A 16,137-nucleotide genomic window follows, 5' to 3' on the forward strand; every position below is an offset into this window, starting at 1 on the left:
CAATGGTGTTTTGAAATTTTATATAAATTTCATATAGAAGAATAGAAATATAAATACACACGATATGATTTGAAGTCAAATATCTATTCAATCGAAAACTCATTTATTAATTGTATCAGTCTTTTATAAATATCTTTATTATATAATTCTTTTTTCACCAATATCGTGGATGTACTATAATATTGTAATATTTAAATAATATTTTATTTACTACTTCTAAGTGATTGGATTTATTTTAAAGATTAAATTTGAAAATTGTGTTAATTAAAAATTGAACACAAGTATTTTGTGGTTCACTATGGTTTAGTTGGATGCTTATTTTATTTTTACATAATTATGCCATGGTAAATATTTTTAAGTAAATTATATAAATATTTTAAGTTGTATTTTAGTATAAATATTTTATTTTTCAATATGTACTTGCTCTTTTAAAAAAAATTGTTGCCATTTTCATGATATAATTGATGGTTTATGAACTGGTGGGATCAATTTTATTAAATTTTTTATAGTATAAATATAATGGAGGTAAAATTCATAATTTACTAAAAATTGTCAGAGTTCAAAAAATAATATTTCAAAAATAAAATTTGATTAACTTTAAATTTTCGTATTTTTATTGAGTTGGATTTTTTTCTAAATGGCAAAATTCGTAAATATGGAAGCAAACAAGTCCACTAGTTGAGTGCATAAAAATAATCGCCGTCTCTTATAAAAGCCGTCTGGTGTAGACGCTATTTAACTTTTGCCTCCCCAAAAATCGCAAACCCCGTCCCTCTCCAGCTGAGCCTGGTTCCCTCTTCTTGGAAGAGCCGACGAAGCTCAGGTTTCCCACAATCTCCACCGTCCTTTCCCTGAAATAAACCCCACCTCGCTCCACAATTTAAAAAATCGCTTCCTTTTCTCTTCCACTGACCTAGCCCAACTCTCCAATTCCCCGCTCTCGTCTCTCCTTCACTGATCACCTACTCCAAAATGGTTTTCATTTGCTGTTAGTGTTTTTAAGATCAACCCTTTTCGTTTCCGGACCCAGTCTGTTCCCTATCTTAATTTACTTTTTCCAAATCCTAAATATGGCTATCCGTGTCACCTTCACTTACTCCGGCTACGTTGCCCAGAACCTTGCCTCCACCGCCGGCTTCCGTCTCGGCTCATGCTCCTCTCGCTCCGCCCATGAATGCTGGCTCCGTTCCCGTTTCCTTTCCCCAAACAAAAAGGCCGACATCGACTCTTCCCCTCCCCGTACCTACCATTCCGCTGCCGATCTGCGCCACCCTCGGTCGGGCATGTACTCTACCCTGGCCGCCGAGATCCTCAATGACGGTTGCAAGAATCCAATTATTGTGGGTTTGATCTCTCTGATAAAGTCAACGACATATGGTTCTTGTTCCCCGGTCACCACCATGGGAATTGCGTCTTTTAAAGCCACTTCGATTATCCCTTTCTTGCAGGGATCGAAGTGGCTTCCGTGCAATGAACCGACTCCTGGCGGACTGGAGAGTATTGAGGTGGATAGAGGAGGAACAACAAGCAATGATGGCCGAAATTTGAGCTTGGAGTTGGATCCCAAAGCGCTTGCTAAAAGCAGTTGGATTTCGAGGGTGTTAAACGTTTGCTCCGAAGATGCCAAGGCTGCTTTTACCGTTTTAACTGTTAATTTACTGTTCCGGTCGTTTATGGCCGAGCCAAGGTCAATTCCGTCGGCTTCTATGTACCCTACTTTGGGTGTTGGCGACCGCATTTTGGCTGAGAAGGTAAAAGTTTTTGATTACTGAAACACCCACCTTAATAGACAGTGAAATTTCTGATGTTTTGTTTAATTTGTTTCGTTTATTCTGATATCAACAGGTTTCATATTTCTTTAGAGAGCCTGAAGTTTCCGATATTGTTATATTCAGGGCACCTCCTATCTTGCAGGTAGGTCTTGAATTGCTTTTCGTTAAGCTCTAATTTCATTGCTTAATCATTTGCATCAATTTATAGCTGTTGATTTTATTTCAATACGCAGGAATATGGATACAGTTCAAATGATGTTTTCATTAAAAGGATAGTTGCTAAGGCTGGGGATTGTGTTGAAGTAAGCTCTTAAGATTGTGTAATTCATTTTCACATTTTCTTTGTTTCTTTAACTTTATCCCGATCTTTCTATAAAATGTATAATGATAACTGTTGCTGACATTCCATATTGAATTTGTGGTAGGCTCGTGATGGCAAATTGTTTATAAACGGCGTTGCACAAGATGAAGATTTTGTTCTAGAGCCATTAGCTTACAAAATGGATCCAATGGTTAGTGTCTTATAAATTTACACTGTCCTTGTTTATTTATTTTGTTTCTCTGGTTCTTCATCATGCTTTATTACATGGTCACTGGATCAATCACAGTGGTTAACAGAGTTCATCATTTATTTTGGATGATTTTACAGGTTGTGCCTGAAGGTTATGTTTTCGTGTTGGGGGATAATCGCAACAACAGTTTTGATTCCCATTACTGGTAATTCAAAATTTTCAACATTATACTAATGGCTATTTGGTTTTTAGAATGCATTGGAAAAGCCATGAAAGCAAAAGATGCAACACGGTTCTTCAACCTAACAAAAAGAATGTATGCATGGTGTGCCTTGTTGTTTTAGGACTGTAAGCTCCTATAACTGGCATCTTATTTCCAATTATCTTGTTTTTCAGGGGTCCACTTCCCATCGAAAACATTGTGGGTAGATCTGTATTTCGCTATTGGCCTCCATCCAAAGTTTCAGCCACTATATATGACTCGAATGTGGGGAAGAATGCTGTAGCAGTTTCTTGACACCTGAAATAACTTGAAAGACTTTATGTGAGTCTGAGCTGCAGCGAATTCGCACCTGGATTTATTGCCATCGTGCATGTTTTATTATGGATAATCCATTCATCATATTCGTTGTTTTTGTAAATTTATTGACGGCCAATTGTAGGCCACTCACAATTTTTCCTGTAATTAGAGTGTCAAATTTTCTTTGACAAGGATTTGGGCATCCCTTTTGTACTGAACTGAATTGAGAATAATCTGAGGTCTTAAGCTGAGTAAAAGCAGAGATAGGAGATTGTTGAAGAAAGGGGTTAGGTGATGGTCAATGTTTGTGCAGGCTGATTCCCAACTTTGGTGGGCCTGTGAATGTAATGTCAATCCCATATTTGGATTATGAACTTTGTCTTCATTTGTAATAAGGAAAATACCTTTGTCTTGTTCTTCGTGTGATCAGAGAATATTTTTCTCCACATTTTCCTAACCAAAAGCCGCGTCTTGCGCATGAAATCTTTACATGCACCCTTGGCGGCTTGACCATTATATTTTGGAGGAAGAAAAGCCTAAAACTGGATTAAAACGTATTCATTATGATGTATATAGATCTTATTCATGTGATTCACTTATTATTACATCAAAAATCTTTAAGCAGCAGCCTCTTGAGACCTTAATTAGCAGCAGAACCATGAATAGAAATTTCTTCTTGTTTCATTTCCTCCACGTTCTTGTACTTGTACCAAGATGCACACACCAAATAAATGACGAAGTTAACAGCACTTAACCCTGATAATAACCAATAGAAGTAGTTCAACTGGTCTCTGTTGAGGTTGTTTGAAGCCAACCAACCCCCGCTGGCCTTGTTCACCACCTCCACCACTACCGAGCTTATAAAATACCCAAATGCTAGTGAAAACCAGGAGAGGGCTGTGCTTGTTCCTTTCATTCCTGCTGAGCTCTCCGCATGGTAGAACTCTAGCAGCCCTACCAATGTGAACATATCAGACAACCCAAACACGGCGAATTGGAATCCAAGCCAAAACACACTCATTGGCAGTGGCTCATTAGAATCTACCATGTTGTGCTTAACAGCCACAGATTTACGCTTGCTTTCCATCACTCCAGAAATTGCCATGGAAATGGTTGAGAGCACCAATCCAACTCCAATCCGCTGAAGATGCCGGATTCCTGTTGGAATTCCTGTTATTCTTCGGGCTAGTGGAACGAAAATGCGTTCATAAATCGGAATGAAAATGAGGTTGAATCCCAGGGGAATGACAGGAAGGGAGGAAGCAGGGATTTCAAAACCAAAGATACGAGTGTCCAATGTCATGCTTTGTTGTATGGAGAATGTTTGGAGTTGAGCCAAACAAGTATTTATGAAAACTGTGCTGAGTACGATGGGAAGCATGCGCAGCAAAATCTTGGTTTCTTCAACTTGGGTCACCGTACTAAGCCTCCAGGGTCCTGGAGTCATTGCTGCTGATGCACCCCAAGTGGTCATATCATGAACTGCTGCTCGATCTAAGAATCTGTGTATTTTGTTAATCTATCCAGGTTAGGGCTAGTTTTTCAACAAATGAAACATGCCAAATTATAAACTGTGTACCTAAACTGATTGGTTCTCTGAAGATTTTCATTTTGTGTTCCTTTGTCATAAACCTCATAAAGTTCATCTTCCTTTCTTGGTATTGGAAGGTATCGGTTACGGATGGATGCAGCAAGTACCTTCAAACAGCAAAATGGAGGCCATGATTCACTTGGAAAATAAAATTACTACTATTTATTATGAAAATAAAATTACTACTATTTATTATGATGGAAAATTGGAAATAGACTTACCCGTAGGATTCGAATTATGGGGCTTCCTTTAAGTGCATTATCCCTATAAAATGGCTTGCCAATGCACACCAACACAATTGCAAACAAGACTGCTATGGTGCACACTCCAAAACCCCAGTCCCAACCTTTTTTAGAACTTATCCACACTACGAAAGTGACCCCAACTATAGATCCACCCGTCAGGCTAAACATGAACCAGTTGAAGAAGCTTGAAAGTTGCACAGCCTCTTTAGGGTCCTTGCTGTCGAACTGGTCAGCTCCCAGCAGTGGCAAAGCCGCCTTAACCCCACTGGTTCCTAGCGCTATCAGGTATAGACCTGTGTAAAGAATTGCTGCTTGGCCAGTATTTGCAGCCTCGCATTGTTTTGAAATATCCGTGCAAGGAGTTGGCCTCAGTTGATCGAAATGTGCTTGTACTGTCAGCAGGGCATATCCCTTAATATTCGAAAGCGTCAGGTCAAGTTTTGTCAGATAAGATGATTTTAATTATTGAATTATTTATATCAAGACGAGTTACTATATATATATATATATATAAAATTCTAAATAAACCATGGCTTTAACTACCAACGTTCCAGAAATTGATTGATCATGTATATATAGCCATTGTCAAAATGTGCATTTGTTGTGACATGCAATCCTGACCTAATGCTATGTTTGCGTGAGATGTAGCCTGTGGAGCAAGCTGCTCATGGAATGCTCATGTTAATTAAAGATAATTTAATCTCTTTTGGGTGTTTTGAAATCATAATCATCTTCTTTTCTGGCACTATATCTTCCATGAAAGCATCATATATACATAGTAGTGTTTTAAATATATATATATATATGTGTGTGTGATATATATACAGTAAATGAAAGAAAAATTCATCACGTCAATCATCCCACCATTCATAAGTTTTATTAATTATATAATTCAAGCAATAAATCTAATTTCCCATAGTAACAAGGATTGACCTCTCTTTTCCTCGAGTTCTAACACGTAAAAAAGTAAATTACATAGTTGATCACTTAATTTTCATAAAATTTCATTTTGGGCACTAAAATAAAAGTTTATAATATGGGCACTATTGTTTCATATTTTTATCATTTTGGTCATTAACGTTACATACTTTTATCATTTTAGTCACCCGCCGCTAATTTGTCATAATATACACTCATTTTAGTCACCAAATTTTTACAATTTTTATTTTGGTCACTCATTTTATCTCTTTAATTTCCTTTTTTAAGAACTCGTTTTAGTTTTTTTTTCAATTAAGGAAAAACTTGAGTTTTTATAATGAAAATCTGAGTTAGAAAAACCATGTTATCTTTTTATTTCTTTTATTTTTCTTTTTAGAATTAATTTTAGTTTTTCTAAGTAAAAGAAAAGGAAAAACATGACATTTTATAGGAATTACCTAAGTTTTTATAAGAAAAACTTGAATTTTTACAAAAAAATTAAGTTATCTTTTTCTTTTTCATTTTTAGAATTAATTTTAGTTTTTAAAGTGAGAAGGAAAAAACTTGGGGTTTTATAGGAAATTAACTGATTTTTATAGGAAAACTTAGATTTTTTCTAGGGTTGTTTGAACTAGATCGGATCGATTAGTTGAATCGAGAATCAACTGAGTTATTGGTTTGGAGAAAGGCATCAAACCAACTGACTTAGAAACCAGTTTGGACTAGTTGAATGTAATGACCCAATTTTCAGTGGTACTGGAAAATGCAGTTTTGGAACCCCATTTTCGTAAACTGAGTTTGTAAATTTAAATATTAATATTTAATAGGGTAATTTAAAAATGTATTAAAGTTTGGTCAAGAAATTTAGCCGAATTAATAGTTAATTAAGGTCCAAGGACTAAATTATAAAATTTTAATCGTTATAGAGTTTTAATTGTCAAGAGGCTTGAGGACTTAAATGGAAATTAGACAAATGTCTAAAATGATAATAAATCCATTTTGTAATAGGAAATAGTGGAAGATGACGGAAGATTCCACTAATTCTTGATTAATGATTAATTAAGCTAGATAAAACATGATTAGCTTAATTAAACCAAGTTAATTAACATCCAAGCATAGTATAAAAGGGCAAGATAGTTGAGTTTTGTCATCACTTTCTTACTCTCTACTATCCAAACCTAAGAAAATAAAGGAGAAAAGGGGTTGTTGCTTCAATCACATTTGACCATCAATATTAAATTGATTCCACGTCTTTTTCTTGTAATTTTTATAAATTTGGAGTCATGGGAGCTTGATTTAACTAGCACATGTACCAATTTATAAAATTGTTAAACTTTATGAAAGTTGTCATTGTTGATTTCTTGAAGAATTAGGCTTGAAATTGATAGATTTTGAGCTTAGAATATAAAAAGGACTAGATTGTAAAGTTACTTTAGCTTGTTTGTTAACTTCATTACATTAAGGATCAAATTGAATTATTGTAAAACTTGTTATGAAATTATGTTAGAAATAGAAAGTTAAGGTCCCTAATGATAATATTGAAATTAGATTTTAATCGAGGTTAGGAATTGAAAGTTATGACTATCCCGAGTTTAGGGACTAAACTGAATAAAATGAAAAAAATTAGGGATATTGAAAAATTGAGTTATATAGGTTCATGCATATCATAACATAAAATGGAGATATTTGGTATTGATTAATGTTATAAAATAATTGTTTAGATCGAGAATTGGATCGAAGTGGAGTTGATAGGGGAAAAGTTAAAATTGCATATTAAGTCCCTACAGTATCCACTTTACATATTTTGAACAGGTAAGTTCATATGAAACTTACCCCACTATTTTATTTTATTTTATATATGAATGAAACTTGAATTTTACTTATATATTAGAATTGAGTAGAATTAGTGAATTTGACACATGTCTCAAAGTGGACTAAATTGTAAAGTCATGTAAAAATTGGCTACATGGAATTGGTTCAAGATGTAAATGTGAATATTGATTAATTATATAACTCGAAAATGAGAAATAAAATTACATACAAGAATTGGTGTTGACAATTATATGGAAATGATGCCTGAGTAAAGTTAGTAAAAGGTTAGGATATGTATGGCATGTCATTAGGGTTATATGCGCGTTTAATTAGGGATTATGCATGTTATTACGAGATCTAGCATTTGTTGCAGATTCTCAGGTTATACATATCGAAGGTTTAGCTCGAACTGGTAACTTCGATATAATGCCAGCTTGTGTAAGCACTTTTGTTATAATGGCAGCTTGCATGAACAACTTATTCCCATGTATTCGAGTTTGTTTTAGTATAGTTCCATCGGGTGATATTCAGTTGATTTAAAATGAAAATTAAACTATAGAATGAAAATGAAAGGGTATTTGATGATACTTGATATATGAATGGTTACATGAATTTGTTTAAGTTTTGAGATTTCTTATGATTCTAGAATATAACTAATGCTTTTGATTGATGATGTTGCTATATTTATAGATATGTCATAATGTGCCAAAGGATAGTTAAGTTGGTTGCCAAATAGATTAGTTAATTTTGCCTTAATGATCGAGGTATGTTTTAGTTTCAATTTGAATTTACTAAACATTCTAAATGCTTACCTTAGTTGTTTACTTCCTTGTAGATTTGCACCTCCCGAAATTGCCAAGTCGGATCAACTAGGAAGCACACACTATTTAAAGATGATAATTATATGTTCATTTTGAGTCTAGGATATGCAACATGCACATATGGGTCCTAGTATGCTTGTGGTTATTTTGAAGTGAATGGCAGCATGTGCTTATAGTGAGATTTAATGTTGGATGTATATTTTGGTATATAAACTAATAATACATATTTTGGTTAAGTTTGATAATGTAAGAATGATGAATTTACCTTTGAATGGTTTGGTATGTTAAACTATCATTTAGGCCATTTGAATTGAGTAAACTAAATAATGTTGTAGGAATGGTAAGGTTCATTATAAGTATGTTGTGTAATTTAGTATATGTTTTGACTTATTAATGCTAATCTCTTGAATTGGTGGTTTTCAATTGGTAAGATGATTGTGTTGAGTTGGAAATTGAATGCATTTTGGTAGGTCTAGATGTAATAGTCATGTATATAGCTAAATGTGAATAATTAGTTGGTAAGGTATTGAATGGTTTATTTGGTTGTTAATTGGTTTAGCTAAATGGCCTTATTTTTGTTGAAGATGGGATGAAAACATGTTCGGAATGAATTGGAATTACTTAAAAGTGGATACCAAATGTGCATTTTGGCAAAAACAGGGGCAATGTTGCGACGAGAGGTCTTTGAAGTTGCAATGTTGTTCAGCAGTGAGTGACGTTGGGACAAGGAATCTTAAGGCTGTGACCTCGGTCCTAAACTTTTAAAAACTTTACACTTTGAACTTGCTTCATACTCGACTTAGCAAAATAGCTTTGTAAGCTTGTGTAATACCTAGAAATGAACATGTTACATTTTTTAGTATAAGAACTATGATTTAGTTGATTTTAGGACTGAATTGTAGTGTAAGCCGAGTCTAGAAATACATGTCACAATAGTTTATAATAGTGTGTAACATTGAATCGATTAAATCAATTTTTTATGAATTTTTTTAATAATTATCAACGACTTGGTAGTCTGTCCAATTTGACCATCGGTTTAGTTCTAAAAACCTTGATTTGTAGAAGGAAAAATCATTTTGTCTTTCTAGTTTCTTTTATTTTTAAAATTAATTTTAGTTTTTTCAAGAAAAGTGAAAAACATGTGATTTTATAGAAAATTACCGGTTTTTATAGGAAAATTTTGAGTTTTTACATGGAATTGTTATTAAAATTAATTGCTATCAAAATTAATTGTTATTAAAATTGTATCAAATTATATTTTTTGTACCAGTCAACATTTTGTAAAATCTAACATTTTGCTAGTAAAATTATTAATTGTTACTTCTATTAATTGTTACTAAAATTATCAAATTATTAATTATTAATTGTTACTAACATTTTGTTAGTAAAATTATTAATTGTTAATTGTATTAATTGTTAGTAAAATTATCAAATTATATCAAATTATTAATTGTTAATTGTATTAATTATTGTAACAAAATCTAAGTTTTTGTAACTTAAAACTTAAAATAAAACTAAAACTAGTATATTTTAAAAATAAAAAATATATATTTAATATATTTTCGGGCTGGGCCGGGCCAAAAAATTTTGCCCGAGGCCCAGCTCATTTTCTAAACGGGACTCATTTTTTGCCCAAGCCCATATTTCGAGCCTATATTTTTACTCGAACCCTCCTATGGACACCTCTGCTTGGCAGTTTCATTTAATATCATATAACATATATAATTTAGTTATTGTTTGAAACTTATCTTCATGATGAACTATTTTATATCACATATATATAAGCCATAAATTTGGATATACACTAAAATTTATGATTGTTATAAAACGCTAATTCTTGAATAATTTAATAATAATTTTGAAGTTAAAAATATGTTTTAAATCTATTTACTTTTTACATATTTGGAATTTTTCTTCTTTTATTTTCTAGGCCAAAAAGCCCTCGGAATTGGACTTCAAACAGACAGTTGAAATGGTATGAAGCTTTGATTTGTGGCAAGTGATTAGTTTCGTTTAAGAAACAGGAAAAAGGGGTTAATCATATAATTAATGGGGTGATTCCAATTTCCGTGTAAGAGAGTAAGGATGAACAATAACGTACCAAGAATTCCAGGAATCCAAACAGGATACAGGTGGTAAATCTTGTCAAAAATGTATCAGCAATGACTCCTCCTAAGAGTGCTAGAATGAATGATGTTCCCATGAAGTTTGTAACTGTGTTTACAGATTTGGTCAACCCAATGTTCATATACCCCATCAAGTATGTCACCAGGCTCACTGCACTTGCAATAAATGCCATGTTCTCCAGCCCTTCCATCCCTGCATGTACACATCAATCAACTCTCACAATCGAGTTAATAATAAGCAAATTATTTCATGAAGGTTAGGGCATATCATGGTTAATTACCGTAGACGAAAAGTGCAGCTTTAGTTCCTCCTACTCTTTTGCCCTGCCTTGATAACTGTTTATTATCACCATCTCTACTGATTTCCTGTTGGCAGTGTCACAAGAAAGAAAGTGATGATTATTAGCAAAAAGATATGATTAAAAAAAAAAGGATGGCGGATGCTTTCAGTTCATGAAGAAAGAGAGAAATTTACCATTTTGTTCTGAGAGCTTGTAATTTCTTCTTTCTTTGAGGATGCAAAAGAGAGAAATACAGAAAGAGAACGCTGGTTGTGGGTCAGTGTCTGTCTAGAGGGACATGACACATCAAACCCTATGAATATATAATATATATATATATACACGTAAAGTACATTTATCCAGCTTTTCCTTCCCTCTCGTATGAACAACCCTTCTTTCCTTGCATAAACTATCAAATTTTAAAATTCAAGTTGGTTCAAAACCTTTAATCAGAGCCTCTACATCCATCATTGCAGACACTAATTATCATCACTTGTTTTTTTCTTTTTCCCTATAAACTAATCAGATTATTCTAATAATTAGTAAATCTTAAAAAGATGAACAACAAGGAAACAAGGGGCAGTTAAATGTACGTAGGAAACGGAAAAAAAAAATAATTTTCTGGCTTCTGTTGTGTTCCCTCTCCCAAGTCTCAGCACTTACCTGATCTCAGTCTCTCATGAGTAAACTAAACTTCACCTTATTTGATTGACTCGATGGAAGATACAGGGAGATATTCTAATGGCCGCGAATCTGGATCCAATCCCCTCCACCCTCTTTTTTTTAAGACTTTCTTAGTACTTTGCTGTTTACTTGTTTCATTTGTTAAATTGTAACCCTCCAATCATGATTTTTGACATTTAAATTACTACCCATTGTTTCCCGCCGCGTATTATTCTTGATCGTGAATCAAGGTTTTGAATGTATATTTACTATAAAATTATCCCCAACACTTGGGTACAGAACTATGAATAAATGAATACTTACTATAAATTTATCATCTCTACATGTGCTGGCCACCTGATACATGCACGAATTGGGGGTGAATTTTATTAGATTCCAATCGTCAAAACTGTCAATTTTCATGCTTGAGAAATCAGTAGACTTGCGACGATTTTTTAGATGGGATCCTGGCATTTTTTTAGTTGAGATGTCTCATGGCATTTGAAGATTTATCTCTTAGCTTCGAAACGCATTTTGAATCACTCAATTTTGAATTCGGGAGCTCAAGTTATGACCGTTTTAGTGAAGACTGCACGAGCATAATTTCTGAACGGGATTATGACAGGAATTACGAATTTCGAGCTTTTAATTCGAGTTTAAATCATATTGCGTTCATGTTTTAGACTTAATTTTTATTATATATGAGCCCAATATTATATTTATCAGATCTTATTATATTATTATTATTTTATTCCGAATTTTTGATAATTATTAAGTATTTTAAGTGATTTATGAGTTTTATGTTAACAAGAAAATTTAGTTTAAAACTACTTCTTGTTTAGATTAAATTAGAGTTCTAGTATACTTAAGAGTTTTATTTAGATTTATTTAGCTAGCCTATATATAGGCCTTTACATTATACATAATTCATTATTATTCTATTTCTCTTTTGAGTTAATAAATTCTCTCTGGGTTTTTCTTTTTAAGAATTTTTCTTTAGTTTCTTTTAGAGTAGTTTTAACAATCTTTTTAAATTGTGGGGATCATTTTCAAACTTTTTTTGCCAAGGTTTCTATTTTGAAGGGAAATTAGAGCCACTTGAAGGGATTGTGGATTCTTCGTGTTTTTAAGGCTTCTTAAGACTTTTACACGCCACGTTCTATATTTCCATTTATCTTTTTTATCCGCTTACTTAATATTTGATTTATTATTTTATTTTAGTTATTTATTTTAATTTTTTTATCTGACTTGGATTCAATTTCATTTCAGGTTGTGTCAAAATCTAAATTTCTTTCTGAATGTCTAGAGCCCTAAGTCAAATCTGCGACTTTGACAAACTTTACGATCTGCTTTCACGTTCATCCATCTCATCCTTTATCACTACCAATTCCTTTTCAACCCCATTTTTTAGGTATTTTACTCTAATAATCTATGTATTCTATACCTTCAATAATTCAACGGGCTTCTTCTGGAATTTCAAAATAAGAAGAATGTACCAGCTGGAAACCCTAAACCTAGCTATAGGGTTGCCATTTTTAGTAACATATATCTTTTAGAATACCCACTTTGGTGAAGATAACATAAATATATTAGATAATGAACCTAGTTTTATAGTGACGGTAGCATATTTAATGCAATTGGGCGGGGGGAAGGGGATTCACTTATCCTGGTGGAGAATGAGAAATAATCTCCATATAGGGAAGCCATTGTAGGCAACAATATGGATTAATTATGAGCCACTTGGAGACGGAGGCATTAATTTAATTTCTCCAAGGTAAATGGTTTTATAATAAAGCCCTAGAACGATGAGATGGGTAGGCAAGCTCCGAAACATGGTGTAACTAAATGCTCACATTGTTGTTATGTTCCATCATGTTCTTTTGTCTGCGTTGGCCTGTTTAGAGTTAGGGCGTAGTCTGTAAGGCTTTTGGTCTGTCTATCAACATTTTTCATTTTTGTTCCGTTTCAATATTAAAATATTCTATTTTAGCCTCCCATATTCATAATCCAATTTAAATCCCTCAAATTTTATAATTTCATCTCAAATCTTCCGCATAAAATTTTTAATTTGCCCCTTTTATAGTAAAATTTTTTCACACCTAAAGCCAAATCTCATCTTTTAGAGGGTTTAGATAAAAAAAAATTAAGTCGGAAAAATGAGTTAGGGCTAGATGATTAGACCCGTTTAAAATATTGGTCAGACTTGGGCTCTAAGTTTCAAAGCCTAAGCTTCGCATTACTTGCTTTTAATATTGTAATATATTATATCATATCATATAAAAATAACTATAGAATAATATATAATACTACAATGTAAACATTAAAAAAAATTTAAAAATTTCATGTTTAGAATTTTAATAAAAAATATAAGATTATCAAATATTAATTTAAACTAGGATTATTTTATAAAAAATTAAAAATAAATATGTAACACCCCTATACCTGGTTCGATCCAAGGAACTTAATATAGGAATTTTAAATTTGGTGTTAAAGTGATTTTGGCTAATCACTAATATTTTTGAACATTTAAAAAAAAATTAAGTTCTCATAAATTATATTTTTGTCACTACTACTTGGAACACACTTGATTTTCCTAAATACATGCCTTTCTATTCAAAATTTTAAAACATACCCTCTTGGCACTTGGAGATGTGATGAGATAGATGCTCACAACCTCAATTACAACTCTTCAAAATTACTGTACCTAATTTGCGAACGGAAAACAAAACCGTACGCTGAATAAAACTCAGTGGTATTTCTATAATCTGAATATTTAAAGACATGATAATATAATAAGCACAATTAAATTATAAGGACATATTAATGTCTAGTATCATGACTATCATTTTTTTTATTAAACAATATCCTATTCGCACAATTGTTATATAAATGGTTATTCACATATCAAATTATTTTTATTCGTACAATGGTATTAGTCATGCAATACTCAATTCATGAATACATCATTATATACCATACTCAATTTTCATCACTTGCTATATAATAGCTTTCCATAATTTGTTTGCATATCATTTAAACAATGACACTATCCATTCCATATTCAATTCATGAGTATTTAACTCATGTATTCCATGTATTTACAACATATTTCATATTCTATTTTCAATTCACTATATCAATTTCATTTCTCATACTATGTCATTTAAATATAAATTATAAAATTTTATTATATGTTTACCCCTATTAACACGACTTAGACTCAGACGGATACACGGATCTAACCAAAACACACCAGTTTGGCACCTAGTGCCTCATCTGATAATTCGAAGTAATAATTTGACACCCGGTGCCTCATCGGCTAAACCGAAGTAAATTGGCACCCTGTGCCTCATTGAATTAATCCGAAGTAATGAATTGACACTCAGTGTCTTATCGACTCAAAGTCGAAAAAATCTCTGAACTCTTCCAATCCTATGACATGCTATCTATATCCGACTTAGCTAGATACATTTAATAGGGTTCCAATTCACTTTTCAAATACAACTAATATTCATTTCAATTCAAATAATCAATATATTCAATATATATACCAATTCAATTAATATAAATTCAATAAATTCATCACATATTAAATCAATCCATTTCAATTGCAAAACACAATAATTCTCACCTCAACACTTACCATATACATTAAATTAAAATACAACAATTAATAACTAGTTTTGGATTATAGAAATACAAAACGTCGACTTTATCTTTTCCTTTTTAGTCAATGATTCCAGTACCACGTTAGCTACGAAATTAAAACAATTAAAATTCATCAATACAAACAATTCAATTTCATATTTAATATTTCAATTTTTACTCAAATATTGCCTAAATTTCAATTTAGTCCCTAAACCGAGACTAACTTTTATTCTTCACATTTAGTTCTTTATTTTCATGCAAATTCCATTTTAGACAAAATCCAACTCCCTATTTTCACATAAATCTCTAAATTTCAAAATTTTCACAATTTAATCCCTATTACTCAAAACTTATAATTTTTCCACAATTTAATCCCTTTCTCAATTATTCAACATAGACAACATCTAAAAATTCAATAATTTCTAAAATTTCAGCATAGGTTAAGTAGTATTTAATACTATGATTTCAAAAACATAAAAATTACAAGAGAAGAGACTAAATTAACTAACGAATTGAGCTTTGAACCCTTGAAACCCTAACTTTTCTCCTTCTTTCTCTGTTTCTTTCTTTCTTTTTCCCCCTGTTTCGTTCTATTCTCTGTTTCTTTTTCAATTCCTTTTTCTTTTCTTTTCTTTTCTTTGTTTTGTTTTAATTATAATAATATAATAATATATATATTTACATAATTAATAAGCAATACATATTTTATTATTAAATATATATTTATTATTATTACACATGTATTTACCAACACCATCCGCTTGTCAATTTATGGCTTAATTTCTTATTTAGTCCCTTCAGTTTTCCTCTAATCTATAATTCAACTTTCTCCCTATATGCAATCTAGTTCTTACACCTAATTACTCTTAATTTAAACAAATTCACCTAACCAAAACCTAATTAACCACACAACTAACTTCCTAAATATTTTTAATAAATATTTACGAATCCGTTTGACGAAAACGGAGACCCGAAAGTACACTTTCCAATACCCGTGACTATCGGGTCGTTACAAAATATGAGAAAACTTAAAACAAATTTAAATTAATCATTTACATATAAATACTCAAGTTAAATTAAATTTCATATTTTAAATTCGGCCTAACTTCAGAAACACGATACAATGGCCCATCCCAACCCATCTACAACTCCAAATCTCACACACACACAAATGATAATCTAGGCTAAAGTACTACACTAATAGTCACCCAACTATTAGTAAATTTCT

General features: G+C 32.1%; 2 protein-coding genes across 3 annotated transcripts; one reads left to right on the forward strand and one right to left on the reverse strand.

The window, feature by feature from the left end:
- The first annotated feature begins 723 nt into the window (after positions 1 to 723).
- LOC105770375 (probable thylakoidal processing peptidase 2, chloroplastic) lies at positions 724 to 3,217 on the forward strand. 2 transcript variants are annotated; one of them, XR_001126196.2, is made up of 6 exons: positions 724 to 1,751; positions 1,846 to 1,914; positions 2,006 to 2,074; positions 2,198 to 2,284; positions 2,422 to 2,600; positions 2,681 to 3,217. XR_001126196.2 is itself a non-coding variant. In XM_012591547.2 (6 exons), the coding sequence occupies exons 1-6, from the start codon at positions 1,071 to 1,073 to the stop codon at positions 2,799 to 2,801; spliced, it is 1,095 nt and encodes a 364-aa protein (XP_012447001.1). In that variant the 5' UTR covers positions 724 to 1,070; the 3' UTR covers positions 2,802 to 3,217. The 2 variants fall into 2 exon arrangements, 1 of the variants encoding a protein (XP_012447001.1); XM_012591547.2 differs by having other exon boundaries at positions 2,422 to 2,489.
- A 144-nt stretch (positions 3,218 to 3,361) lies between these two features.
- On the reverse strand, positions 3,362 to 10,897 carry LOC105770374 (protein NRT1/ PTR FAMILY 4.6). Its single transcript, XM_012591545.2, has 6 exons — positions 10,793 to 10,897; positions 10,599 to 10,683; positions 10,293 to 10,510; positions 4,617 to 5,051; positions 4,384 to 4,502; positions 3,362 to 4,306 (listed from the first exon to the last, which is right to left on the reverse strand). Exons 1-6 carry the CDS (start codon positions 10,793 to 10,795, stop codon positions 3,445 to 3,447), a joined length of 1,722 nt encoding a protein of 573 aa, XP_012446999.1. The 5' UTR covers positions 10,796 to 10,897; the 3' UTR covers positions 3,362 to 3,444.
- Between the last annotated feature and the right edge of the window lie 5,240 nt (positions 10,898 to 16,137).

The sequence above is a fragment of the Gossypium raimondii genome, chromosome 5, assembly GCF_025698545.1.
Source record: "Gossypium raimondii isolate GPD5lz chromosome 5, ASM2569854v1, whole genome shotgun sequence".
Classification (NCBI taxonomy): Eukaryota; Viridiplantae; Streptophyta; class Magnoliopsida; order Malvales; family Malvaceae; genus Gossypium; species Gossypium raimondii.